At 47.0% G+C, this 26,405-nt stretch overlaps 1 protein-coding gene across 3 annotated transcripts in view; it reads right to left on the reverse strand.

Annotated features, from left to right (window-relative positions):
- Zfat (zinc finger and AT-hook domain containing) overlaps positions 1 to 26,405 on the reverse strand; it is a 179,000-nt gene that overhangs the window by 54,678 nt on the left and 97,917 nt on the right. For all 3 annotated transcript variants that reach the window (XM_040730394.1, XM_040730393.1, XM_040730395.1), the window contains exons 8-11: positions 25,932 to 26,019; positions 24,573 to 24,722; positions 21,775 to 21,948; positions 4,309 to 4,397 (exon numbers count right to left, since the gene is read on the reverse strand). In XM_040730394.1, the coding sequence (XP_040586328.1) occupies positions 4,309 to 4,397; positions 21,775 to 21,948; positions 24,573 to 24,722; positions 25,932 to 26,019 (501 nt within the window). The remainder of the gene's footprint in view (positions 1 to 4,308; positions 4,398 to 21,774; positions 21,949 to 24,572; positions 24,723 to 25,931; positions 26,020 to 26,405) is intronic.

Raw genomic sequence — 26,405 nt, forward strand, 5'->3', positions numbered from 1 at the left:
ATGAATTCTTACAAGGGATCATTTCACATCACCTGTCACACACTTGCAGTTGTAAACAGATTCTGCTGTACTCATCTCCTTGGGGGCACACACCATTTTCACACCCATCAACAATACATGAACAAGGTTAATCCCTCAAGGCCTGCAGTGGAGTGTGTACTTGAACCCTGATGTTTACTGATGTGAGTAAAAAATGATCCCAGCATGGTTTTGCTGATGTTTCTTAATCGATGAAGCTGAACATTTTATCATGTGCCCAAGTTATTCCGAAGTTTGTGGCCAATTCTTTTTAAATGAACGCCTATGAGAATAATCTTCATAAAAATAAAAAATAAATAAAAAACATTGTGTGAAAATAATTCTAGATGCTCAGCATTTTCCTTGAATTTTAAAGTTGTCTTAAAATTCCATCCTGAGGCTTTGATACCTAAAGGCATGCTAAAAGAAATCTCAGGAGCTAGAGAGATGGCTCAGCAGTTAAGAGCACTGGCTGCTTTTCCAGAGGACCCGGGTTCAATTCCCAGCACCCGCATAGCAGCTCACAACCCTTTGTAACTCTAGTAATTCCTTCACAACAAGGCACATAAAATAAAGCTAAAGAAATTATTAATAGCAACAAAAGAAATCTCCATTTCCTCGTATGACCAACCTTATCAATCAAGCTAGGAAATAATCCACGGAAAGACGGAGAGCCGCCTAACTCAGCTGCAAAGGCAGATCTGAGCAACCACTGAGGCTGTGATCCATGCCTCACTTGACTTTCAAGTGATATTCATGTAGTCATCTCCTTTCTGGTTCCCTCACTCCTCTCTTCCACTCCTCCTCTATTGTCTCCTGCACACCTAGAGGAGCAGCAGTCTCCACGTCCCCCACATCTCTCGTGATAAGAAAAAATATAGCACAATCACATTTTCAGAGCTAGGAATTGGACCCAACTTCACAGGATGCTGGACTCAAGGGAATCAAGCATCGGGTTCTCAGACTTGTTATGTAATGACAGAAATGACACCACCCCAAAAGAAGCATCTTCTTCAAACTATTTAAGCTACGATAACAGCGTGCCTGGAAACACATACACAGTGGTCTAACAGTGTCATGAAGGGCATGGAACTAACCAACTATTACTGGTTATATTTAAGCCAGGAATTGTGCAGCTAGAAATGAAGACCGGTCCGTTATTTAAACCCTCCAGCTTGGTGGCTGCTCATGCCCAGGTATCTTCTCAAGCACTCCTTAAAAGTCAACAGTGGGAAGCAGAGGAAGCCCTGAGCAAATATGTAAGAAGTGGCTCAGTCCTGAGTGGATGTGTATTGGTGACATGAGCGTAACTGTGTCAAGGACCCCAGAGCCTCAGATCCATAGGAATAGCAAGGCCTTCCCTAGGTCAGGTTCAGGGAAACAGCAAAGCCTTCTCCTGGTTCATATGTGGATGCTGACAGTGTGTGCAGAAAATATGGACTGTAACTTCCTCTTCTTAGATGTTTACACTCTGAGTCTGTCCCTCCTACAGAGACCCCACCCCACCCCTATACATATTAGGTAAACCTACCTCCTTATTCAGTTCAGCTATATAAATCCATCTCCCCGATTCAGATTTAGAAAACAAACACAGTATGTTTCTGGACTGCTGGTGTGCCATACTAATCCAAATTTTCTGTAGGAGTGTCTGTTGTTTCTTTATTCCCTGTGCCCAGTTAGGTCAATCCCCAAACCCTGCAAGGCTGAGGCAGACTGTGACCTTGGGAATGCATTTTGATTGTGTCCACTGTCTATGACTTCTCAGTGGTGTGACGAGCTTGGCTCTGAACCTTGTCACCCATTAGATTTTAAGAGACATGAGATGCTTCCAGCATGAAGATGTCTACTGTGCAGTTATTCATAGCAGACCAAACTGGGAGCAACCAAAGGGCTCAATTGTGAAGGGCAAGGTCAAATACAGCATGGCTTCAGTCCCTGCACAACAGACACAGGAGTCTATAAGTCTACTTTCATCAAGTGTGAAATGACTGGGAACGCTGAGGGGAAAGACAGAGCTTGTAAGTGCAGAAAGAGCCTTTGGCCCTGCCTTCAGCCAGGAGGGTCCTCAGCCGTGCATTCAGCCCTGACTCAGAAGTGGTGCGTTTTTAGCAAACCACCAAGCCACTCAGCTATGTCACGGAACCCAACAAAGCTTTATCAGCAGTATAGCTGATACAGTGGTTTCCCATTAAAAAAAAAATCCCATTTACTGTTGGGCTGCAAGCTCATCTTTTTAAAAAAATGCATCAAAAGCATTCTAGACTCTATGAAGGAAGGAATTTATAAGCATTTTCGAATCTTATTTAGTGAACACTAAATAAATACATAAATGGAAAATGTGTCATTTTACAAAAACAACCCAGGAATCTGATTTATTTCAGTGTTTCATGTCACAAGTCATATACTGTAAATTATTAACTCTATCTCAGGAAAGGCAAATTGTTTCGTTTTGCAGACCAACTGCACAGGTTCAGTAGCAGCTGCCTGAGGATCCCAGGCCAAGCAACACTAGTGAGGGCGAGCAACCTGGGTGTTGAGCAGCACTGGCAGGGGAAATGTCCTTGCATACCGTGCATTTTCCGCCCTCCACAGAAAGCACCCGCACAGGCAGATGGGAAAGAGAAAATGTGGGGGAATGTGGTGGGCAGGGCACACCCGTGCCAAGACTCCTACATCCTAATCTGTGGGACTGTTTAAAAGGAACTAAGACTGCAGGATCAGGCTGGGATTCGCTCAAATGCAAGAGTGCTTTCCTAGCATGTATGAGGTGGGTTCATCCCTTTCCCTGAAGAAAACACAGTAACAATCAAAAACTAAAGGACAGGAATTAAGACAAAGGTCACTAATCACCTGACCATAGGCCAAGGACTGTCCTTGAGCTACACGAGTGCCATCAAAAGGGCCTTTAAATACTTTATTATTTGAAACAAGGTGTCATGCATCCCAAACTGGTCTGGACTTGCTACATAATCAAAGCTGGCCTTGAATTCTGATCCTCCTGTGTCCTCCTCCCGAGTGTTGGGATCACAAACAGGTGCCACCACTTGAGATGCACATGGTGGGGACTGAAACGGAGTATGCTAGGCAAGAACTCTATCACCTGAGCATGTGTATGTGTGTGTGTGTGTGTGTGTGTGTGTGTGTGTGTGTGTGTGTGAGTGCGTGTGTGTGTGAGAGAGTGCGTGCGTGTGTGCGTGTACATGTTTGCGTACCCCGGCACACAAGGCCATGAGAGTGCATGTGATGAACAGAGGCTAATGTCAGATATGTAGTCTTCAATCTCCACACCTCAGGTTCTGGGAAAGGGTGTCTCACTGGCCCAGAGCTCTCTGACTCAGTGAGGCTGGCCCAGGCATCAAGACCCACTGATCTGCCCATCTCCATCTCCCCAGCGCCAGGGAAACAGACATGGACCAGCTTTCCATGGACATGGCGGGGAGTAAAGTCGGGTGTTCATGCGTGTTCAACAAGTGCTTTATCGGCTCCCATCTCTCCAACATCACCCGTCCCCTCCCTCTCCCCCAAAAGATGCTTAAAGCCAAAGGGGAAAGTCAGAGCACGAGATATGAAGCACATGCCATGCTGCTGGCCCTGAAAAACTACAAGCCGGGGACCGCAGGGATTCTAGCAGTGGAGAAGGACAAGGGCCTGGGCCTGAACACTGGCCTTGCCGATGTCTCTTTTGACCTTAGTGGCGGCCATGACGGACTTCCGAGGTGTAGATCTATAAAATATGTATGCTGTTTCAGCACAACTTGGTGGGAATCCATTCAGCAAGAGGAAACCAACACAGGAGAGAGGGGAGAAGACGAGAGAGTAACTGCTGCTGTCTGGAACAACTTCGTGCTACTTCGTGAGTTACCAGAAACCTCACTTGAACAAACAGGCATAGGAAAGTTACACGGTCAAGTGCCGAGGGCAGCTGTGGTGATCCTCATCCTCTGTGAGCTTCATGCTCAGTGGTACTGGATACAGAGGACCCAGAATCTGCTGGGAGCCCGAGGGGACCAGCCACGGCTCAGAGGCCAGGTCAGTGCAGCAACAGCAGGCCGTGCGCGCATCGGATGCCAAGAGCACGAGGAGAAATAGGCGGTAACCACCTGTGTGGATGTTCAACATGATGACTGTTCCTTGAGCTGGTCTCTAAAACACAGAGGAACACTACGCTTCCTGAAAGGGGGAGCACACAGCAAACCCCACACGCGGCAGCTAAAGGGCTGGAACACAAAGGCAATGCGGAAAGTGGCGTGCGTGCAGCCCGGGGCCCCAGTGCCGCCCCACGCCCCTTACCTTGAAGGAGGCGTGCTGCTCCATGTGCCGCAGCAGCTGTGGCTTCTGCGCTGCCGTGTAGTCGCACACCGTGCACTTGAACTGCTTCCCTGGAAAGAAGGGGAGGACAAGGTGAGCGACACCGGGCTGGCAGCTCCTGCGTGCAGAGCCAGCACACGGAGGTGTCCCGTGCCGGGTGGGAGAGTAGATCTCAGGGGAGACCAAGAGGGCAGCACGGTCAGCTGTCAGCAAGCAGGAGCGGGAAGGAGCTCGCCACGGAAGGAAGGCACTGGCCAGCTTCACTCTGGAGCACAGTTCTCCAGGAAGAGAAGCGGTATGTCCAGAAACCTAGAGAGAGGGACACTGGAAAAAAAACAAGAGGTGTTCAGGAGAGGCAGAGATAGAGATGGAGAGAGAGAGAGAGATAGGGAGATATTGATCAGCAGAATGGGCCACACTATGGTCAGAAACATGAAACAGCAGCATCTTCCTTCTGGAACCGGAATTGCTGTCTATAAGAAGAGCTGACCTGGAGAAGAAGGAACTCTGAGGATCCAGGGCATCTCACTGAAGACAAGATCATGAGCATCAGGGAAGTCTGTAGAAAGATGTTCTACATGGAGAAAGATCACTATGCAAACCTCCCATGCCGGTGGGAGAGCCAACAGCATCCCTCAGAGAGGACACAGTCAACTTCAGACATCAATGCTTTAGCAATAAGTCAATATTCAATCATCACGTGAATGGATGTTCATATCAAGACAAAGAAATGGACACGTGGAACACATTACACTTCTCCTGGGGAGAGTAAACAAAATCTCCATTTGTCATCATACAAATATGTAACCAAACAGAAGTATGACCTACTTCCTGCAGTAGTAAATAGTCCAAATGGTGCCAGCATTATGGGAACACAGCTACTGACCCTGCATCATGGATCCCAAGAAAGTCTTGCTCCTCTGGAGAGCTCCACACTGCTCCTTCAGACCACACAGGTAAGACTTCTCTGTAGTTGCATCCCCTATATTCCCCTGCTGGCACTGGTACCTGTTCTTACCAAGGTAACCAGTAGGTTGGGCCAATGACAGATGTTGCTCCTGGTTTTATCACTGACTCTGCTACCTGAGATTCTGCTGACATCCGTGACCTGAAATCTTTATTCTTTGGTACTACACCATGACCACCTTTGTGTGTCTAGTCACTGGGTACCTTGGTGACAGTAGCCATGTCCATCATTCTCTATAACTGATGCCCTATGGTGTTCTAGCCCACGCTCCTCATTCTGATGCATGACTGTTCCCTACAGTTGTGGCATACGCTTGATGCCCAAAACAACACCTGTTCAGACTGCTTCCCTCCATCCAGCATTTGAGAAGTCACCTATTGTCTTAGTCACTGTTCTATTGCCGTGAAGAGGCACCATGACTAAGGCAACATATAAAGGAAAGCATTCCACTGGGTCTGTCTTGCGATTTCAGAAGTTTACTCCATTAACACCCTGATGCTGAGCATGGTGCCACGCAGGCAGACATGGTGCTGGAGAAGTAGCTTAGAGTTTGACATCCTGATCCATAACCAGCAGGAAGAGAGAGCAACTGGACCTGACATGAGCTTTTGAAAATTCTAAGTCCACCCCTAGTGACACACTCCAACAAGGCCACACCTTGTCCTCTTCAAATAGTACCATTACCTAATGACTGACTATTCAAATGTATACTTATTCAAATCACCGCATTCCATTCCCTAGCCACATCAGAATATGAAAATGCATTCACTCCAACTTCAAAAGTCCCGATAGTCTTTCACAGTCTGACAAAGTCCCTTCTGAGACTCAGGGCAATCTAACTGTAACCCCCTGTCAAATCAAAATGAAAAGAATCACATACTTCCAATATACAATGACACAGGATATATATTACTATTCCAAAAGACACGTAAAGGAGCATCGTGGGGAAATACTGTAGTACCAAAGCAAGAACGAAAACAACCAGGACAATCTACAAATTCTCCATCTCCATATCCAATGTCAAAGCACTCTTCAGACCTCCAAATATTGCCAGTTTTGTTGACTGCAACACTTCTCTCCCTTAGGCAAACAGTTGTCCTTGGGAGATACCCATCCCACACCTCTGGCATCTCCAACACAATCCAGGATTCACTCTCACAGCTTCACACAATGGCCTCTTTAGGATTCCATGCAAGAATACTCCTGACACACATCTGGTCTTAGCGGGGGGTTCCTTAACCACAGCGGGGGGGGGGGGCGTGGCGCGGGGGGGGGGGATTGCACAACCCTCTTCTTGTGTCCTTGACTGTAAAGACAGAACCACATGGCCAAAGCTGCCAAGGTCTGCTGCTTGCTGGGGATGGAACTTGGCCTCCTCATTCAAATACATTTTCATCAGCTTTCTGTTTTGGAGGTTTCCTTCACTGTTTAAGTTTTTCTTTGATTCTTTTTCACCTGTTGGAAGCATAGCTGGAGAGGGTCTTACCCTGAGGTCACCACTCCCTTTATTCCATTTAGCATCAGGCTTTTTCTTTAAACTTTTTATCTCCTTGAGCACTGGACTTGGCTCCCACATTACATTTCCTGAAACTCCTTTATTCCTCAAACTATGTATCCTGTATTTTTTTCTTACCCAGCTTGCTTTTTTTATTATATATCTTCATAAGAGTGACCACTAATGACTACATGACACAGTCAATACCAATCTGACTTGAAACCTCTTCTGCCAATGCCATTAATCTAAAAACTCTTCAATTTAGCCTCAGGCAGACTTTTCTGGACAAGGGCAGAAAGTACCACATTATTCATAAAAATATCACAAGAATGGACCACTTGTTAATATTCTTCCCCTCTGAAACCTCTTGGGGACATCATAACTTACATTGCTCTCAGCACCACTGTCTTCCCTGCTCAAACTAGGATGAACCCTTATGCCCCACCTAAAGTGTTCAACTGCTTTCCTGATCCAAAGTCACCAAGTCCACATTCCACCAACAAGCAGCATGGTCAAGCCTGTCACAGCAATACCCCAGTCCCTGATACCAACTTCTGTCTTAGGCACTGTTCTGGTGCTGTGAAGAGACATCCACCGTAACTAAGACAACTCTTACAATGGAAAGAGTTGGGCTTTGTTTGCAGTTTCAGAACTTTGATCCACTACCCTTATGGCAGGGAGCATGGTGCCTACAGGCATACATAATGCTGGAAAAGTAGCTGAGAGCTCTGCATCTGGACCTGCAGGCAGCAGGAAGAGGGAGACACTGGGATCAAAAATCCCTCACAGCTCACCCTCACCGACACACTCCTACAACAAGGCCACACCTCTTCACCATTTTCAAAGAATACCACCCCCTGATGATTAAACATTCAAATATACTAGAGTTATACCTCCCTTTAAGTGTGCAAACACTAGATTTCACTGTGTGAGTGTGTGTGTGTGTGAGTCTCTATCTGTGTATGCCATGTATTTCTGGGCTCCCACAGAGGACGGAAGACTGAAGCAGAGCAGGTACGGCTGGAGCTGGAGTTACAGACAGCCTTGAGCCAGCCGATGAGGCTGCAAGAAACCAAACTTTAAAGGGGCAGCAAGGGTTTCACCCTTGAACCATCTCTTCATCCTGATCTTACTCAACCTTCAAGTTCAAACCACAGAGACATTCTTACCTGTAAAGTACCCAAGTTGCGGTTAGACGGTAGCTGAAATGTCTCATTAAACACATTATCAGCTTTTTCTCAAACACAGCCTCATGGTTCCACCCATCGCCAGCACAACTGCAGCCATGAAAACCTTCCCGCTAACCTATGACTCACATGACAACATCGCCATGGCTCCAGCAGCGGGAGGAAATGCGTGGATACTGTCCCACCAGGGGAGGGAAGTGGATAGAACTGTTCTTGGTATCGAACAAGATCAAAGAGTGAAATAGCAAGCCTAAAGAAGGCCCTGAAGGGCCAGGCAGCTGACTCAGCAGTTACGAATGCACGCTGCTCTTGCAGAGGACTAGAGTTTGGTTCCAGCACATACATCAAGCGGCTCACAACCACTTGTCATTCTAGCTCCAGGAGATCTGACACTCAGTACACACACACACACACACACACACACACACACACACACACACACACCTTTAAGAAATGAAACCTTGGGGCTCTCTTGGACTGTCTTGACTAAAATCATGAAAGTGGATTTCATGTATTGGGGCTTTTATTAAGTAGTCTTTCCCGTTGGGGCAACATTGCTAGCTCATGTGGAATAACGTCATTAGTGAGTGTATGTGTGTCTGTGTGTGTCGTTTTGTGTCTCAATTTGACACAAGCTGGAGTCATCAGAGGAAGGAGGTTCAGCTGAGGAGATGCCCTCTTTCGATCCAGCTGTAAGGCATTTTCTCAACTAGTGATCAATGGGAGAGGACCCAGTCCACGGTGGGTGGTGCCATCCCTGGGCTGCTGGTCCTGGATTCTATAGGACAGCAGGCTGAGCAAACCATGGGAAGCAAGCCAGTAAGCAGCTCCCTCCATGGGCTTTGCATCAGCTCCTGTCTCTAGGATCCTGCCCTGTTTGAGTTTCTGTCCTGACTTCCTTCAATGATGAACAGCAAAGCTAAGGTATAAACTGAAAAAGCCCTTTCCTCCACGACTTGCTTTTTGGTCATGGTGTTTTGCTGCAGCAATAGAAACCCTAAGACAGTATGTATGCATGTATGCATGTATGTATGCATGTATGTATGTATGTATGTATGTATATATACGCATATATACATAGACTTGTATGCAGTGTGTGTGATTTCAGGCTTTGTTGTTGCTCTTTGTTGCCTCCCAGAGTGTCTTAATGTTTTTCTATTGCTCTGATAAAATACCATGACTGATAGTTTTTATTTTGGCTTATGGTTTCAGAGGGTGAGAGTCCATGATGGTGGGACAAAGGAATAGCTGGGACCTTTTACCTTGACCCATAAACTATGAGGCAAAAAGAGAGAACACTGGGAATTGTGTGAGTCTTTTGAAACCTCAAACCCCACTCTCAGCTCTACCAACTAGGGACCAATTATTTCAATATATGAGCCTAATGAGGGTCATCTTCATTCAAGCCACCACACGGAGGTTGAAGGCAACTCTTTACTGCTGAAGAAACCATGCACTTTAGACAAAAGAACTGGAGGACCCTAGCAGGACCAGACTTGCAAACCTTCACCCTAAGGGCTAGATGGAATACTACTGGAAGGTGCTATGAAAGCAACTAACATTCCTACATAGCCATGAACAACAAAGATCATCATCACGGCTGAGTAACACTTCAGGCACAGTTGCACCCACAGCTCGGCGGAGAGCGACGACTCTCAACCTGGATTTAAGGTCCACTTAACATAACGAAATTATGCCTGATAGTGGAAACCTAGCTAAATACCCACTAGTGAGAGGAGTGCCACTGCTACCACTGTAGCAAGCCAGCGCAATTCTTAAAGGGTTATTAGGACACCCACAGATAAGGGTTAGCTCTTGTTACTGATTAAAGAATTTCAGTTTGCAAAAGAGACCACTAAAGACGACTATAACAAGTCAACATGTAGAGAACAAGCCACTGTGGGGTGTCCAACCCCAGTTGACACATCTACCGCCCAATTCTTGCACCTAAGGTTGGGGAACACTGAGGGAGAGAGGCTGGACCAGGAAAGAGTGTGAGAATGTGTCTCCTGGAAATGACAGAGAAGTTTTACCCAGGAGACCTCAACAATATGGCTGCCTAAACAAGACCTGAATGGATACAATACCGCCAGGTATGCTAACATTGAAAATGGAAATCTAATGAGGCCACAGACATATACAAAGAAAAAAAAAAACTACAGGCAACTGAGGACTGCTAAGAGTGGGAGAATTAGCCTCTCCCACGGATGAGCTGCCTAATTGGTTATCAATTATCAAGTGGCCATCCCTGAAATTATATGCATACAGGTAATACTAAACAAACTGAACAGGTTGTATTTATATATTTAGGTAGGAGAGAGAGAGAGAGAGACAGAGAGAGAGAGACAGAGACAGAGACAGAGTGTGTGTGTGTGTGTGTGTGTGTGTGTGTGTGTGTGTGTGTGTGTGTGTGTGTGTGTGAAAAATAACAGAAAATGAGGCCATGCTATCAAGAGAAAGTCGGGGTGGAGATGCTACATGGGAATGACTAGAGGGAGGAAAAAGGAGAAGAATGATATAAATATATTTTAATTTAAAAGATAAAAAATATTATAAAAACTAAGAAGAAGCTTTGAAAGAAAGAAACAGAATAACCGCCTGGCATCCAAGGTTCTGAACCATACAGGGAAAGTATGCCAACCCACCCCTACCCAGGCAACCCAGGCAGGCCATAGATACAACCCAATCCAAGGGGCATGAGAGAGGCCGTAACACAATCTTTTGTTGCCTAATTAAAACAATTAAATACAGATTTACAACTAGGCATAAAGAAGCAATTTTCAGACTTATCAGGCCATTTCCAGCAAGAGATTCCTGAGAATTAAAAGGAAAGCAGACAGCAGTAGCCTAGGGTTTCTTCAGGGTGAAATGACCTCACAGGGCTGGCAGAGGAGCATCAGTCACATAGCCAGACGTGGACACAAACCACACAGTGCCCCAAGAAAGGAAAACAGACACGAAGCAGAAGAGGAGGCTGATTTTTAAAACCATCCTCTCTTCCTTCTTGTTCTACTTACTGAACCACTAGGCATCTTTCCGCAGCCCTAGCACTGGGTGTGTGTGGTCCCACTGGGCACGTAAGCCAGGGATGCAGGAAGCATCATCAGTGCGTGGATGACAAAGCAGAGTCACAAACCTAAGCAGCTTCCTAGGTCACGGACTGCAGCAAGAAAGCCCTGCCTTGGACCCTGGCACATTCTGTCTCCACGCACAGAGCATCACCTTACCTAATGAGGGCGGGAAGAACAGACAGAGGCCATGGTGGTCGGTACCTCTCACACATGAATGTGGCCTATTTCACAGAATGGCTGTCCATTAAAAGGGTCATCTAAGAAAAAAGTGACCAGGTCACCCTGTGTGCTCCTGGGATACTCTTCCTTGCTAATAAGGGGCCCCAAAAGAAAACATGAGACACTAACTCCTGTCTCAGCCCCTGAGAGATGAGACTGGGCACATGCAGGGGACCCGTGGGAGACTCTTCGCCACAGGGCCACCGAGTTACTTGGTGGTGATCCTGCTGTCCATGGAATTCTCTAAGACCCATCCAAAGCCTACGTTCTACGGAAGGCTGTCTACACAGACTAGGGACAGAGTGGAGAAAGGACAAGCAGTTATGACTCAAACAAAAGACGTTGGCTCCAGTCTCCCGCAAGCCCTTGGCCTGCCCACCCACAACAAGGGCTCAGAGCCTGCGATGGCTGCAGAGCTTCAATCTCACAGCTCCATCTCGACACTCGGGCTGCCCTCCGCGCTCTGCGCTCCATGCACCCAGAGCCTTGGTGCCCGCTGGTCCCAGCTGTCGGTGTGACCTTCGGCCCATCTGCTGGCACCGTCCAGTTCTCCAAAGCCTGTATCCGCGTGTGCCTTCTCATGGGTCCCTCCACAGCCATCCTATTCTGAGCGACAGTGCCCGTACCCCACTTTACTGATTCAGTTTAAGTGCTAGGAAGCTCACGGTGTTTTTAAGTAGAAACTGAATCATTTGATACTTCCGTTTTTACTTTCATACCCAAGTTCCCTAAGTATCTGAGATGGTTCAAGATTTCCGCTGCAGTGCAGCTTGTCTTTATTGATTTTTACCATGTTTACCATCTGTTTCACTCACTGGACTTTCCGCCTCCTGACAGTGCAATTTTCTACTTTCTGCTTGTTGTCATCGGGTTGTCTAATAAAAGACGCATTTTACTGAACGGCCAAAGCAGTTAACCAGTGCACCTCTGTCGATCTGTAAGCTCCTTCCAGGCTGCGGGTGCTCTGGAGCCAGAACTGCAAGCCTTTCCTTTCCTTCTATGTCCTAGGTGCTGAGAACAAAGGGCCTACTGAGGATGAGGCCAGAGAGCGCTTAGGAGCACTCGCCGTGTCTGCTCAGACGCCTCTCCCCTCTGCATAGTCAAGCTGTAGGTACCACGAGAGTCGGGACTCTGCCTGTGCACCTTGTGCTGGGCTGCAGTGGCCTCTTCTGTTTCCTCCTCTAAGATGCATCCTTTGGATAACGGGTGGATGACTACTGATGGCTTCTGACCTGCTAGACAAGCCTGGGAAGCAGACACAGCCTGTTTAATCCAAGTGCTGCCAGACAGTGGGAGAAAGGGACTCCAGGGACCCTCAGCCCCACCCTTGCTCGGGCCATAACTGGGGACAATTCCTCCACCTTGCTATGGTGACGGAACAGAGAGAGATGTACAGTAGGGAAGATGTGCCCGGGCCACCCATTGCCTTGTCCCAGCTTAAATGATAAGGTCCAGGAGTCCTCAAGGAGCCGCTGTCCATGGACTGCCTCTTGTGGGAAAGACAGCAGGCACACAAGGAGGTTGAGGGGTTATACTGAAGCAGATGCTGAAACACAGAAGCACACGGTTGTCCACAAGGGAGGGGGGCTCTGAGCCCCAAGTCCTGCTCTTGCGCACATACAAGGACACCATGAAGACACCTGTGCTTGTCTTTGTGCTTCTCCACGCCCACACCTGCTTCGTCAGTTTCTCTGGGGCTCGTTACAGCTACTCAGCTACTTTAAATAGAGTTTTATATAAAAACAATGCAATGGCCAAAGACCCTTAAGGCATCGCATTTGGATTCTGACACTTGGACTCGATCTGAACGCAAAGCCACAGCTATGGAAGATTCCTTCGGATTGAAAGCAACTGGTTTGCAACATCTGCTAAGCAAACATCACGGCCAAATCAAACTTCATGTGTACCTTAGACTTGAAGGGATACTCAAGTACTTAGAGAAGGAACTTCCGTAAACCCAAACTGTTATTAGGAGAAATATCTACAGGCATTAAGTAGAAATGTCTCATGACTGTTTACCCAGTCTTACTGAAAAAGGTGATTTTCGCATAAGTAAACTTTTAGCAGTTTTTAGAAAAGGTACTTCATACTTTTTTCAGAATAGTGCTCACCATTTTCCACAGTGACACTCTGATGTCCTCTAAGGTCATGATGCCCCAAAGACAGTGGCTTTGGCTGTCCCTTGGTGATGTATGCTCAGATACTAGTACCCACTCTTGTCTGGTACAGTTAAGGGGTGCTGCAATTTTCAAAGCCCTGGCATGCAGAGGTGCAGCTACAAAGCCACACACTTGGTAAAAGCTCACTACCCCAGGGTAGCAGGTCAACAATGTCCCATACCCACCACAAAGGCAGTCACATTCCCAAAACCTGAAACCTACACAAGTTTATACCGAGAGAAAAAAAGAGTCTGCAGGTACAGCCAAGTAATGCGCCTGGGGCTGGAGCCTGGATTGGGTAGAGGATGAAACAGAAGCTGAAGACTGAGGCTTGAGGATCAGAGTCAGAAGACAGATGTGAGGACGCAGCGACAGAATGAAGGACACTGCACTGCAACGGATACAGGTCTGTGAACTGCAAAGGAGGAGGCAGCTCTCTGTCCCCTCAAGACCTTGACGAAGGAGTGCAGCTGTGCTGATTCCAGGGTCACAGACCGTGGGACTCCAGAGCCATGATGTCACAGGACTACCGTTGATCTGGGCCACAAACTCTTTGGCAATGTGTTACAGCAGCAGAGGCAATAACCCTCGCAAATGCGCTAAAGCAGCAAGTGTTAGTGACCTTTTCTGGGAGTGCATTTCTATTCAGTCTAAGACAAAGGGTAAAGACACAGACACACACACACAGAGGGGGATGAGGGGGAGGGGGGAGGAGAGGAGAGGGGGAGAGAGAGAGACAGAGAGAGAGAGAGACAGAGACAGAGAGGCAGAGACAGAGAGAGGCAGAGACAGAGAGAGAGACAGAGACAGAGAGAGAGACAGTCAGTCTAGTGACTCGGGGAGTTTAACTAGGATTATCTACGAGAGCATGGGTGTGTAGTTACTACACGAATCTGGACAATTAGGGACAACCACAGCACAGAAGAGCTCCCTGAAACAGCTAACCATTTAAACATCCTCAGGGAGGGGTAGGGCTTAAGACACTTCATAAAACTCATGTGTTCTTACTCCTTTTACCACAGAATGTCAGTAAGAGCTTCCTGTAGGTAATCGTGGCTTCTGTTTCAAACCTCCAACAGCTGGGTCATGCCAGGGCAGAGCTCCCCACGACCTTTCACCAGCTCTGCCTTGTCGCTTCTGTTGGCCAGCCACACACGGGATGCCACCTACAGTACAGCAAGGAGAGCATCCTGCAGGGAGCACCACGGGCACTTTGCTGCGGGAGCTGCAGAGCCATAGCTCATGGTTTGAGCATCTGCAGTAATTTGTGCAATGGCAAACGAGGACCAAAATAGCTTCAGCAACAAAAATACGGTGTCAGACATCTCTGTGCTTTAGAAGCTGAACTTCAAGCTGCTGCAGACTTACGTCTGCTGATGACTCTCTGCAATTAGTGCATCGGCTTTTGTGCCAGGAGGAACAGATCAGCAGGGGCAACAGGGCAGAACCAAATAAAGGGACGGGAAAGAGCAGGGCACGGGGACTGCACTGCAGTGGCAGACACCGTGCCAGGCACCAGTCTGCACACAAAACCCCGCCTCGCTTAAAGAGACCTCAATCTGCACACCGGGCTAGATGTCACGACCTCAATCTGCACACCGGGCTAGCTGTCACATAAGCTCACTGGCACGTGCTGTGCAATAGCCTCTAATTATTCTTCACGGACCTTGGGGTTCAGTAAAGATGTGGACCCAAACAGAGCGCACATACAAAATGATGTTTGGGCCTTGGCACCAGCGCACCTTTGGTGCCCACCATTTAGGTGCCAGCCCGCAGAGACACAAGAGCCCTTGGCATCTATCGCCTGCCCCATTCCCACCTTTGCCCTGGGCCTTCTTTCTGATGTAGCAGAGGAAGGAAGGCTGAGATCCGGATACGGTCCTAGGATGCAGACCTATCCCTAGGTGCTACGCTCTTGTGAACCACTTCTCCGGTATGATACCTCTGTGAGGCTGGAGCCATGAATGTACAAGCTTACTCCAATGTGATTTAATGAATTTGTCCTCTCTTAGAAGGCAGAAAAGGAAGGAAAAGGGCAGGCAAAAAAAAAAGAAAAAAAAAAAAAAAGATCCTGACATCGCCCGGAATACTTGAACCAATGAGCAGCTACAAGAGCTCTATTAATGAAGTAAAAAGTTACTTTCTGAACTCAGTTGGTACCCAAATTCAACTGGACTTGTCTAATTATTATACAAGCGATTGAGGCCTGAAAAACTCCCCTTAGAAAATCTTCCTGAGTGGATAAGGCAAGGTTGAACTAAAGGAGTAAAGACTCCAAGGGATCGGCGCAGAATCTCAAAAGAGCCTTGTGTTTCACCATGAAATGATTCTCATTTGATTATAAATAGGAAAGCAACATGGAACTCACCCTCCCTCACAGAACCAAGTGAGAACCTCCAGACTCCATTCATGTCTATCGTTGTAAAAGGCTGAAGTATGTGTGTGTGGTCCCAGAGTTACCCCCTAAATTCCTGTATCCCATTGACTGACCAGGCCACTGAGATCAGTTTCTGACTTTGTACACACTGACAGGCAAACCTTTATAAGAAAAACCTTCACCCAGATTGGCCTCTCCTTTCTAAGTCACAGTAATAAGCTCCTATGGGAAAGAGATGCGATAAACAGGGATATATCACTTTAAATAAGACAATAAATGTGAAAAATGAGATTCACGAGCTGGCAGAAGAAAGGATGGTGGCTCACTATCTTTCTACTTCATTAAAAGATGCCCAGGAAGTTTCATTCAATAGTGAGTTCCTCGACCGTGTTTAAACGCCTAATTCACAAGCACTTGATTTAGCACAATTATCTGAGACGAAATGGTGAGGAAATGGCTGGCACTTCTTAGGCTACAGACCGCCCTCTCCACGCAAGGCACTTTACATCTTCTTCTTCACTCGTTTGCGCCACAGAAACTTACTGAGCACAGGCGCTCTCCTGGGGCTACAGACACAAAACAAATGTCCCGAGTCTCTGCTTGCTGACCTAACTACCCAGAGCAGGGTTCCCAGCCTTCCTAATGCTGTGACCCCTTAATACACTTCCTCATGGTGCAGTGACCCCAACCATAACACTATTTCCTTGGTGCTCTATAACTGTAATTTTGCTACTGTTATAAACTGTCGTATAACTATCTGATATACAACCCCAAAGGGCTTGTGACCCACGGGTTGAAAGCCACCGACCTAGAGGAAGACACGGGAAACACGTGAGCAAGGCACTGGAGAGCGGCAGGCCTAACGAGCAACAGTACGAGTGTGCAGAGAAGCATGAAGCGGCTGCCCAGAGAGCGGCTGCCAGGAGAGCGCCTCCCGCGGCAGAGACCACAACTCGAGAAAGGCGGCGAAGGAGGGAAGCAGGCAAGTCTGCACAACTTGCTGAGACTTCAGACACACGGTACCTGGCAAAGACCCACTCGGAGGGGCTCTCTGTTAGCGGGGTGAACATTCCAGTTTGGGGAGGGCAAGGAGACCGGCCTATGTGTCTGGGAGGCAAGAGTCAGAGGGGACAGGAAGAGATGAGGGCAGAGACAAGATGGGTGAGCCACAAGGACCACACAGGCCCCTCAGAGAACTTCAGATTTGACTCAGAATGTAGACACCTATATAGGAGGTGGGAATCTGGACCCATAAGTGCAGATCTGGCCTCTTCCAATAGGGTTACCGGCTGCTGGATGGAAAACATACCCCAGGCCGAAGGGCAGAAGTGGATGACAGCAAAGGGGCCCTGAAAAATGGTGACATTAAGGACAATTCTTCTCCCCTGGGCTCATGCTGGCAGCTAAATGAACTACGCCCTTGCATCAGTTCTGAGATACATATTTTTCACGTCTTATCTGTGAAATTGAAATGTGTCTGAAAGCAAGAATGATTTACAACAGGTTTTAGCAGTCTGACAGTCCACGCTGCATACGCTGTAAACATGGCCCTACTGCCGATGTCATCATTTCAGTTGAACAACATGCATTTTTGATATGTGCATGCGGTTTCATTAGCATTCTGAAATGCCTTCAAAATACTCTGATTGAGAGGAAGAGGAAGTAGAAACATAATTAATAGCAATATCAAAAACATTTCATTTGAATTACCATACACAGTATCGGGTTTTAGTATGGTATCTTCAGACAAAGTTTGGGTTTTTTCATGGTTAATCTGAAGGAAAGTCATGGGCAGTGACCAAGGTAAACAGCCTGGGATGCTAACTCTGTGGTCAAACTCAGGCTGAATAGCTGGGTTCAAACAGGAGCACATTTTAGGGAAATCACCGAAGTTGTTCTCTATTTTTCTGTTTATATATGCCTGAGAAAAGACCAGTGAAACAAATACGTTGTATAAAAAAGATGGTGGCACTAAAGGAGAGTGTTGTAGCTGGTGGTAGGTGGGTTCTGGATCACATGGGAGAGAACATGGCAACTTGCTAATGGATCCTTTCTGACTGAGAACAAGACTGTCCAAACTGACCTGGTTTCTCACAGAGTAGCTGGAAATGGGTAGCCATTCACTAAGGCTGGGTAGAGCAGGGTCTGCAGTCTGAGGCCCATAGCAATCCCACACTGCTTCCTGCTTTTATATATTTGAGTGTTAAGAACAAGTTGGTTTTTGGGTTTTTTGGGGGGGGTATTTGATTTTTTAATGTTTTCTGTGGTAGAACATTATTTTAAGGTGTGTGACTCTTAGGCTGCATTTGCTTAACTTAGTGAAGCTGAGATTGTTTACCTGCCTAAAACACCCGATGGTCTAATAAAGAGCTGAACGGCCAATAGCGAGGCAGAAGCAAGGATAGGCGGGGCTGGCAGACAGAGAGGATAACAAGAAGGAGAAACCAGAAAGAAAGGGAGGAGCAATGAGAGAATAAGAAGAGGAGCACTTCAGGGGCCACCCAGCCACCCGGACAGCTACAGAGGAAGAAGGAAAGTAAGATATACACAAGTAAAAAAGATAAAAGCCCAGAGAGAAAAGATAGTTCAGTTAATTTATGAAAAGCTAGCTAGCAACAAGCCAAGCTAAGGCCAGACATTCATAACTAAGAATAAGACTCTGTGTGTTATTTATTTGGGTGCTGGGTGGTGGGCCCCTCAAAAAGGCAAAACAGGAAAAAAAAAACCCACAACAGTTTTCAATTAGGTTTGTAAAAACAAAACCAGAAGATGACAATGTGGCAAAGACTGTACATGGTACTCAAAAGCTAAACTATTTACTGTCTCATTGCACTATCCACTCCTGGACCAGCACCTAAGGTTCAGGCATGTAGACATCCACAGGCAGATATGCCGTGGGCAGTTAAGCAGGGCTGGGGCTTGGCCAGCAGAGTGGGGTGTCCCTGCATGGGACGCCTCCACATAAACATAAATAGCATTGAGTGCTTGCAGGAAGAATCCCAGGAAACAGGAAGCACGGTGGGCCTACCAAAGCATGAGGATTCCGCGACAGAGTATGAGCAGCCCCGGTTCAATGACGTGGACAGAGAAGTAACCTGCTCTAGTCACCCTGCAAGGAATGGACAAAAACATCCAAAGCAGGGCTCTCAGCTCTACCTACTCCATGTGGGCTTCTCGAGCAAAGAACTTAATTCTTCCTCTTCAGATAACACGCTACAGACCAAATAATGGTCACTGCGGAATTTCAAGCAGTGTTTACTCCTAGTCATGATGTCCCTATATGGTTAAGAACTGGAGGTTTAATCAGGGCCCTTAGGGTACCAACAAGAAGCACAGTACCGTCCAGGTTGGAGCTCACTACACTCTGGTCAAATGGCTCACGGGATGAGCCAGGGATGGAAGGAAGCAAGGATGCTTTCCTGACTAGCATCCCACGGACAAAGGTACAATAGTCCAATGAGATACCCCGAAAGTCTCTTACAAAACAGAATGGGATGAGCCAGGGATGGAAGGAAGCAAGGATGCTTTCCTGACTAGCATCCCACGGACAAAGGCATAATAGTCCAATGAGATACCCCGAAAGTCTCTTACAAAACCAAAACGGAATGGAATAGGGTGGTAAGATTATATTAACCAAAACAGTACCTTTTAAAGCAATGACCTAAAACAAAAACCCATCAAAGATAAACCAAAATCCCAGAATGAAACACAGCACCTTAGGGCATTCGGGCACAGCAGAATTAGAGGAAAAGGATTGATTTCTCTATAAATACGCTGAGTCAGTAGACAGCTGTGTGAAAATGAAGATTCCTAACAGACTGCATACACCAAAACAAACTTTAAGAAACTGAGATTTCATAAATGTTATGAAATCATAAATAAAACCTAAGGCAAAAGAATTCGTTCTGAAACGAGAGGTTTCTTTTATCATAGAGAACTCACAGAGGGTAAGCACATAAAGGAAAATATTGATAAATTTAAATGAGCGAAGCTCTTTAACTTATCTCTATAAAAAGAGATCGTAAGGTATAAAAAGCAAATGATAACCTATGGGAATATTTATAGAGCCCCACAAAACACAGAGGTCCACAGAGCTCTATGAAACCAAAGAGATATAACAGGGAACGCAACATAAATAAGTAAGGGGACATAAAACCTTTTCAAAGTCTCCACCGTATACATGGTATCAGAGGGAGGGATTCAAAGCTTTTTAACTAAAATAAAAAGAGAAGAAAGAACATGTAGTTTGAAGAAGAGAGCTAAAGCAGACAGCCAGTGGATGGAGCTCAGACAGCTATCCCAAGCTCAGCACTCTGCTTAGCAGCCAACCCTCAAAAACAGAGGAGCGCATAGCAAGCGTCAAAGAGAAACACCAATGACAGGCAGGCAGCCTGGGGAGCAAGAGCCAAGCTGCAGACACATGGCATGTCACACACAGCTGACCCTCCTTGCTCTCGCTGCCTAGAATCACAGCACACCAAAGCGAAGAGACCTAGGAAACGTTCAGGCCTCATCTCTCCAGTTTTCAGTGTAACAGAGTTCTCAAAAATGTTGGTGGAGAAAATGAATAAAAACTGTAGATTTCTATACTTTTTCTGGGAAAGACTCCATGTTATTTGCCAGGCCACTCCCTTGCAGGGAGGCCATTTGGCTGTTTTGACCATACTGCTCACACTGGTCCCCTCCCTCTATGTACACAGCAGCTGTCCAGGGTCTGTCTGAGTAGAGAGCTTGCCATGGCCTCGACCCAGATTTCAGAGTCAAACTTAAGAGCACCTTCTGAGTCTCCACAAATGCCCTCCTAAACCACAGCCCAGGGAGCAATGAGACTCCTTGTGGCTTTGGGAACTCATGGTCTTCATGAATATGGGCTTCACAGAAAAACAGGCTACCACATAAAGAAACACAGCTCCTGTAAAAACACTCAGGTAATGCAAGATCAAAACACAGCGCCAGCAGACTTGGGTAATGCATGATCAGCAAGGCCATTGTTTGAGAAGGTGAAAAATTCCTAAGTTGCTACATAACACTAATACTTTGATTATCCCTGTGTGATGACCTGTATCATTGACTTTATCTCTTTGTTTGTTTGCAGTGCTGGGGACAGAACCTAGAGTCCCAACCATGCTAGACAAGTACTCTACCACTGAGCACAGCCAACCCCGTATATTTTTTCATCTTGATTATGACTTTTTTTTTTTAAAGAAAGTACTGTTCAACAGTCAGGGCTGTGCCATTGGTTCAGCATCCTGCAAGACTCTCGTCCTAACCCTAAGGAGTCACAATGAAGCATCCAGCCTTTCCTCCTGAGACCTTGAAACAATGTGTCAAGAAATTTTATTAGTCATGTTACATGAAGCGTCCACAAGTCCCATGTAAAGCCCATACCAGAAGGTTTTATGGCTGCTGTGTGCCTACCATCCATCAGAACTTGGACCCTTGACCCACAGGCTTCTGAGCTCCATGTCTGGACACGTACCTTCAAATGCATACCTGCTCCTGCGTTATCCCATCTAGCTGATGGCCTCTTGAAATAAGAACTGGTCCTTATGGTTTCTTGCCCCTGGAAACCACCTCCACGGCTCACACACTTAGCAACTCACATTACTTAAATTTTAGGCTAAGGCCTATTTTGAACTGAATAGTAGGCACCCTGAGGTAGCTCTGATGTAAATGCATCAACTCAAAAAATCAGGTCAGGCACCACCACAGTTCTCTTTCCAGGCTCAAGGTGAGAGAAAGGCTAAAGAGGATGGAAACTTCCAGAGCCAAGCATTAACAGCTTACTTCTGCCAGCATCCTCCCTCTTCTTGCCTCAACACCACGTGCTCACATATCCCAAAAGGGTTTATGTAAGAGAGGAACTGGTCACAGGCTGGAGAGACAGAGGACAAGGGTATGGATGGTCTCTGATGGCCTTGGGTACCAGCTTCCGGCCACACCTTTGCAGGTCACCGGGGCTCAGGAACTCACCGTCAGATGTGTGAAGGAGCTTATGGCTTTTCAGTGTCCCTTTGGATTTGAATTTCTTGCCACACATGTCACAGAGGTGGGTCTTCTCGGTGCTGTGGCGATTCATATGGGCCTTGAGGTTGCTCTTGCTACGAGTTGCATAGTCACACAGAGAGCACTTGAAGGGCTTCACACCTGCGGAGGGAAACGTGTGGATGTGTATTCACAGGTGTCTGTGCACATATGTGAGGGGATCCCGATGAACAGCTCATGCCATAGAAAACGGCCATCTGAACAAGGCAGCGTCCCTGCTTTCTCCCAACAGGACCCACACTGCCCATGTCTGACCCCTCACCTTGCTCCACGCTATAGCGATACTACAGGGTCAGTCACGGTCCCTCAGCCTGTGCTCTCTGAGCTTCCTAGTTGCCCCAAACATCCCCCAATCCTGCAGCTCTCTCCTACTGGAACGCTCCTGCACATCACAGAGAGTTGATCAGGGCTGTTCTACCTGCAGTCTGGTAAACTCCCTGAAGACACACTGCTCAGCTTACACCATGGTCATTCAATCCACCTGAACCAGGCTGAACTAAATTAAATTCGAGGTCCCATCAGTCTTTGCAGAAACCAATCTGATCAGGCACTCGGGGTCAAGTGTAGAAGGACATTTCTATTCATGAAATAAACAGAGCCATGCAACGCTAGACGTGGTTGTGCCAGTGACTCACGGGGAACTGTTCCCAAGGTACTGTGCCTGCTCCAAGTGTCTGGTTTTCACCCACCGAGAGCCAGTATCAGAACGGCTGTCGTGGTTCATCTCAAATCCATTTCTTGACCACTATGGAACTGTGAACTTCATATCCTCTGAACAACACATGACCCCGATGTGTGAATGAAGTTCCACATGTGTGGTCAATGCCTAAGACTGTGGACAGTAACCAGGACTTATCTTTATCTTGTCCCTTCTTGTTAGTCTTCATGTTTTTCTCTCTAATTTACCTATGGTTCTTCTTGTCCCATGTCTTATTTTGGGATTGAGCTGGGAGAAGGAATACTTACATGCAAAGCAATGACTATCTCCAAAGAATCCCAAATACTGTAATGTGGGTAAGTAGTCTTTAAAAAAAATCTTTATGATTCCACCATTACAGAAAAATTCATAGACGGGTGAAAAAAGAAAACACCCTGACAATCCAACATACAAATAGCAGCCTTTAATTTCTCTGAACCTTTATCAAAATTCTGAGGTTTTTAAAAAGAGTGGATTTCTTTCAAGTGCCCAATACAGAATACTAACGCTCCTCCATCCCCTGGGAATGCAATAGCGTTGGCTGCACATTAAGCCTGGACACACACTGAGCCGTCTTCTGAGGAATTTAGAAACAATCTCCCTGATCCTGATCCTGCAGCAAAACTCAGGGCACTTCATACGTGCGTTTCGTGGGGAAGTGAACTGAAGGTCAGGAAGACGGAAGATTTGCCCCGCCCTGCGTCTCATAAACTGTGAGGAAGATAGAGCATGCCCTCCCACTCCCAGCCCTCTGTCTGCCACACAGGCATTATCACCCAGGAGACCAGATTTACTATCCCCAGGCTCCTGTCTCCCCGGATTTCCATCAGTGTCAGGGCCTGTGTCTCTAGACACAGCCCGATGATTCCCAGGGTACCATTCTAAGCCATCTTTTGCCTCCTTGTCTGCTGAGAAAACTCCCAGCAACGCCCTCCATCAGTGCCCTCAGCAAACGTGTGTATGCATCTCACCATGGCTGCCAACTCCTCCATTCCTGCCTCCACACGGCAAGCGTCACTTTCCCCCGACACCAGTCAGTGGAGATGGGAAGAACAGGGCTTTAGGACCATGCCACGTGGCCCTCAACCCCGGTTCCATTCCCTGCTGGCTGTACGACGTGCCGTGTTCCTTGATGGTAAAACAATACCTGGCTCTCTGACCAAGCACTGGACACGCTTCCGGAGCCCGCAGTGCTCAGTACATGCTGGTGAGCAAGCAAAGGGCCTGCAGCCTCGGCACTGGGCCCAGTCCCGCTGACTTCTCTCTCTCCCCATGCGCTCCTCCCCTGGGGCCGACAACCAATGCATATGAGGCTAAGAATGGTATGGTTCCTCTTCCCTTCAACTTATGGTCCCGCCTATAGTGCTCAGCTCCTGACCAGCAGGAGGAACTAACACACACGGGACCAGCAGGAGGAACTAACACAGGGGACCAGCAGGGCGGTCCTGCTCCTTGTGCCTTCCTTATACCCAGGAGGGCAACACCCTCCTCCCAGGGCAAAGAATGAGGCTGACGACAGGACTCTCAGCAAATGGCCCACTAACACTCCCAAGCCTGGCCAAGCACCCCTGAGCACAGATGGCACGCTTCTCTGGGCTACCTAATTCCCACCCACCCAAACCTTGCACCTTCCAGTCCTGATGCTCCACACTGCCAAGCCTGCAACATTCCTGCTGCCGGCTTTACTTCAGTCATCTGTAGTTCCATCCATACAGTGCACTGGAACTGTCCAGAGTTACACAGGGGCTTTCCTGTTCTCAGGACACTGTTTCCCAGTGAGCCAAGTGTGGTGATGTATCTCACCACAGTTATAGCCAGAACTAGGAAGAGGGGAACGCCACTATAAACCACAAGTGCAACTGAAGTCATGGCTTTAATTCCGATCTCCATGGCTGGCAGACCCTGCTCTACATGCTGAAGAAATCCTAACTACAGGACAGGAGAAGATAAACTTCCTCCTTACGTAGTACCAAAATGAAAGCACACAGCACAAAATTAAACAGACGCTCTGGATGGAAAGACGACTCACCCTCATGAGCCCAGATGTGCCGCTGAAGGTCTGAGCCGTTCTTCATGAAATAGAAATCACAATATGGACACTTCATGGCTCGCTTTCCAATTAGCCCTTTGAGCTGGACCCTTCTCCCAAGAACCTCAGAAATGGTGTTCATGGAGACCTCTAACAAAGAAAGCAGGGTGGCAATCAGAGAGGACAAGACATTCTGCTCTTCAGGTCGGAGCAGACACACTTGAGTGGCACCTGTATGCGCAAGAAATACGCAGGCAGCGCCTCGCTGGTATCACGAAACAGCATTTTTACTGAAAAAGCTAAACTTGAATCTGATCCAGCTGTAGCTCTAAGTACCTGTTAACGTACAACACGGATAATGGGGAGACACTGCACAGCAATGAGCGGACAAATGCGGAGCGTAGCTTTCTATGGGAAAAGTAGCTCAGCCTCTCCCAGAAATCACTGCTGCAGAAAACAGGCGGGACACTGGAGGGCGCTACAGAATACAAGCATGTAAGCGACATAATCATTAAAATACAAAGTGTACAGGAAAACGTTACATCAACTGGGAAAACTTTACGTGGCCATACACAATATCCTAGGATGCGTTAAGAATCATTGTTAGCACTGGTCTTTATTGTCCACACAGAGATCATGCAAAGCAAATTCATTAATCGACAGAGATAATCCTTAGATTCTTTCGTAGGAAAACTGAAAGAGATAAACGTTGGAATATTCTAGAAAGGAAAAGTTCATGGGTGGGTACATGCAAAGAGCTTGTGAAAGCTGAGGAATGGACACATGGGGCTCCTTGTATAATTCTGTATTTATGAGCAAAGGCCAGTGCTTTTAAATGCTGTCTTCAGCCCACACCGGACCACCCGTCACTAGGACAAATGTAACATGGAATGACACAAGCCATGGGTCCCACACTGACAAAGGTTCCGAGCTCTGTGTGTCCCCAGCTAAATCGTGACTGTCAGAGCTTTCAACAGTTCTCGTCCGTAAAGAGTGGGGACAAATGTTTCAACAAGAAGAGGCGGGGATGAGGAAGAAGGTGAGTTTTGCTGATAGATATTCACGTAACACAGAGCGCCCAGGTCTTCTCCATCTGTCCCAGTTACCATCACAATGGAGTATAACGCTAAGGTAAGGTTCATCTCAAAGATCCCATGGCAGTAAAAACGATAGTGTCTGGAGTCCGAGTGGCGAGCATGCACCATGCATGGTGAAGCAAGGCACACGCATGGAGAGCATTTTAAATCCGAATTCATTCCCATCCTCTCTTCATTCCTAGCTGGCACCACTTACACACAGTTTTAAAATAAATGTAAGCATTTAAAACTTCATTTTCCATTTTAAAATGCATAACCTTACCAGGGTGATTGGTCTTGATATGTGACTTTATCAATCGGTCTTCTGAAAAAGATTTTTCACATACAGGACATGAATAACTCCTTTTGTCCTTAATAGAAAAAGAAAAAAAAAAAAAGAAAACAATTAACTAACTTAAGTGTAGGTTCTGTAGAAAGATAACTACTACCCTTACCACCATCATCACCAAAGACCATCATCATCATCACCACCCCCACCATCATCACCAAAGACCATCATCATCATCATCACCACCATCAACACTGTTACCTCCACTAGAAACATCGTCACCATCACCACCATCAACACTGTTACCTCCATTAGAAACATCGTCACCATCACCACCATCAACACTGTTACCTCCATTAGAAACATCGTCACCAGCACCACCATCAACACTGTTACCTCCACTAGCAACATTGTCACCATCACCACCATCAACACTGTTACCTCCATTAGAAACATCGTCACCAGCAC

This window comes from Mesocricetus auratus, unplaced genomic scaffold (assembly GCF_017639785.1).
Source record: "Mesocricetus auratus isolate SY011 unplaced genomic scaffold, BCM_Maur_2.0 Super-Scaffold_100023, whole genome shotgun sequence".
NCBI lineage: Eukaryota > Metazoa > Chordata > Mammalia > Rodentia > Cricetidae > Mesocricetus > Mesocricetus auratus.